Below are 2,170 nucleotides of genomic sequence, written 5' to 3' on the forward strand. Positions count from 1 at the left end.
CACACCTCTAGCTCTCTCTCTCTCTCACACACACACACACACGCGCGCGCGCGCATGCACACACACCTCTAGCTCTCTCTCTCTCTCACACACACACACACACGCGCGCGCGCGCATGCACACACACCTCTAGCTCTCTCTCTCTCTCACACACACACACACACACGCGCGCGCGTGCATGCACACACACCTCTAGCTCTCTCTCACGCATACACACACACATACACACACACTCGGCAATCAGCAGAGCGTCCCGTTGCGCAATCATACGTGTAGGTGTCACAAGATCACTGTGTTTGATGGATGTCTGGACGCGTAGCCTAGCGGCTCCTCGTCCGGAACCGGTCGCGTAGCCACGGCCTAATTAATATGGCTGAGAGGGTCTATGTCCCCCGGGGTACTCCCGGAACGTACCCTGGTACTATCTAATATGCCGGACCGTACCTCGCCTACTCTACTAACGAGTCTAGGGAGTCGCCTACGCCTACTCCCTAACCCTAACCCTAACCCTAACCATATTAAATAGTGACCAGGTTACGTTCCGGTATACCGGACCGTACCCAGGGTACGTTCCGGCAGTACCCTGGGGGACATAGACCCTATGAGCATTAATATGCACAGCCGTAAATTTGTTCATAGGTTTATAACAGAGAAATCTCCTGTCAATTTGAATCTATGATTTATAACTTCGCCTAGAGTAGTGATTGGTCATAGTAATCGCATTTATAAACTGTGTGTATATGGTTTAGCTTTAGGTAGTGTCATTTTTGGCTGCAAGGAGGCGCCACTAACTCAAGTTTGCAACAAACTATATGGTCCGCTTGGTTTGCATAGCTCATAGATAGCTTTTGGCAATTTTGAATAACATTGGACAGTTAGTTATCTATGCCGATATACACTGTATATAGGATATCTATGGTATACTATAGCGGCCTGGAGGTGCATATATGACTTTTTGCTGGGAAGGGACATACGCATGCTGCATGGGGAAAACATTGAAATTTGAATGGTCTATATATCCACATCGCTGCCCTTTCCCCTAGAGGCTAGATGCAAATATATTAGCAAACAAGATCGTGGTTGTAACCCCTATAGTTGGATTATTGGATCAAGGATATTTGTATCTTCTCCTACCCTCCAATTCTTCTTACAAACCGCTACTGATTACAGAACTGCCGAGTTATGTCCGTGCAAAATATACGCGTGCTTGCGTGTATTACTGCGTGTGCATGACATGCAAGGCCCATGTTGGCTGGTTTGCTCACACTTTACTCAATAACCAACACTATCACTACTTGCTCATTGACAGGTAAAAATGGTAGATATGTATATATTATACCAGGTTTAGTGCAAATACAGATCTACCCGTGTAGTGTACATGTACCCTAAGCCTATATGTGTAATAGCGACTATACCACAAGTTAAATTTCTAATCCAGGTTGCACATGGAGCAGTGGGAATCTGCTGTCAGACACTGACAGAGGCTGAGAGTATGGTAGCTGGCGGAATAAAAAACATTTTGGTTTCCAATCAGGTTTGCATATAATTATACAATATATTTATTCTAATCTACAATCATGAATCGTGTTCCATGATAATATATATAGTGTTGTCAACTGCAAATGCCAACTATGACACTGAGTCAACTTTCTCAACTTCAATCAAGGAACTTTCTAGTTGCTGTAATAATTATTGTAATCATACTTTGCAATTGTAAATATTTTTGTCACTAGGTGGCACTGTGTGTTTAATTTAACGACTATATAAAATGAGAAATATTTTCCAGCCAAACACTATCCTAAATATAAAATCATACATATTGGCTATACGTACATATGTTAGCATGCATGATGCATGAGTTCCGATGCTACACCAAAACGAGTGCGTACATGTATCTTTATATCTTCTGAATAAGGATTGCATGGGCTCACACGTGTGCCTTGTGTTATCATCGTCTGTTTCTTCGCTGCACAGGTAATAGGGTTGCCGAAGCTGCTAAGACTCGCGGCCCTGGCGAGAGATGCCGACATTTCCGTGTGCGTTGACGACGAGGACAACCTAAGGACTGTGTCTCAAGCCGCTGAGAACTGCGACGTAAAGCTTGGAGTCGTCGTCGAAGTAAATGTTGGACAGGACAGGTGATCTACGCACAAATTATATCAAGAGCTAA

General features: G+C 44.1%; 1 protein-coding gene across 5 annotated transcripts in view; it reads left to right on the forward strand.

The window, feature by feature from the left end:
• Positions 1-2,170, forward strand: part of LOC106817186 (D-threonine aldolase-like) — a 10,674-nt gene that overhangs the window by 1,090 nt on the left and 7,414 nt on the right. For all 5 annotated transcript variants that reach the window (XM_014821847.1, XM_014821848.1, XM_014821850.1 and 2 more), the window contains exons 2-3: positions 1,439-1,534; positions 1,975-2,138. In XM_014821847.1, coding sequence (XP_014677333.1) covers positions 1,439-1,534; positions 1,975-2,138 — 260 coding nt within the window. The remainder of the gene's footprint in view (positions 1-1,438; positions 1,535-1,974; positions 2,139-2,170) is intronic.

Source organism: Priapulus caudatus, unplaced genomic scaffold (genome assembly GCF_000485595.1).
Source record: "Priapulus caudatus unplaced genomic scaffold, Priapulus_caudatus-5.0.1 Scaffold1622, whole genome shotgun sequence".
NCBI classification, from domain to species: Eukaryota; Metazoa; Priapulida; class Priapulimorpha; order Priapulimorphida; family Priapulidae; genus Priapulus; species Priapulus caudatus.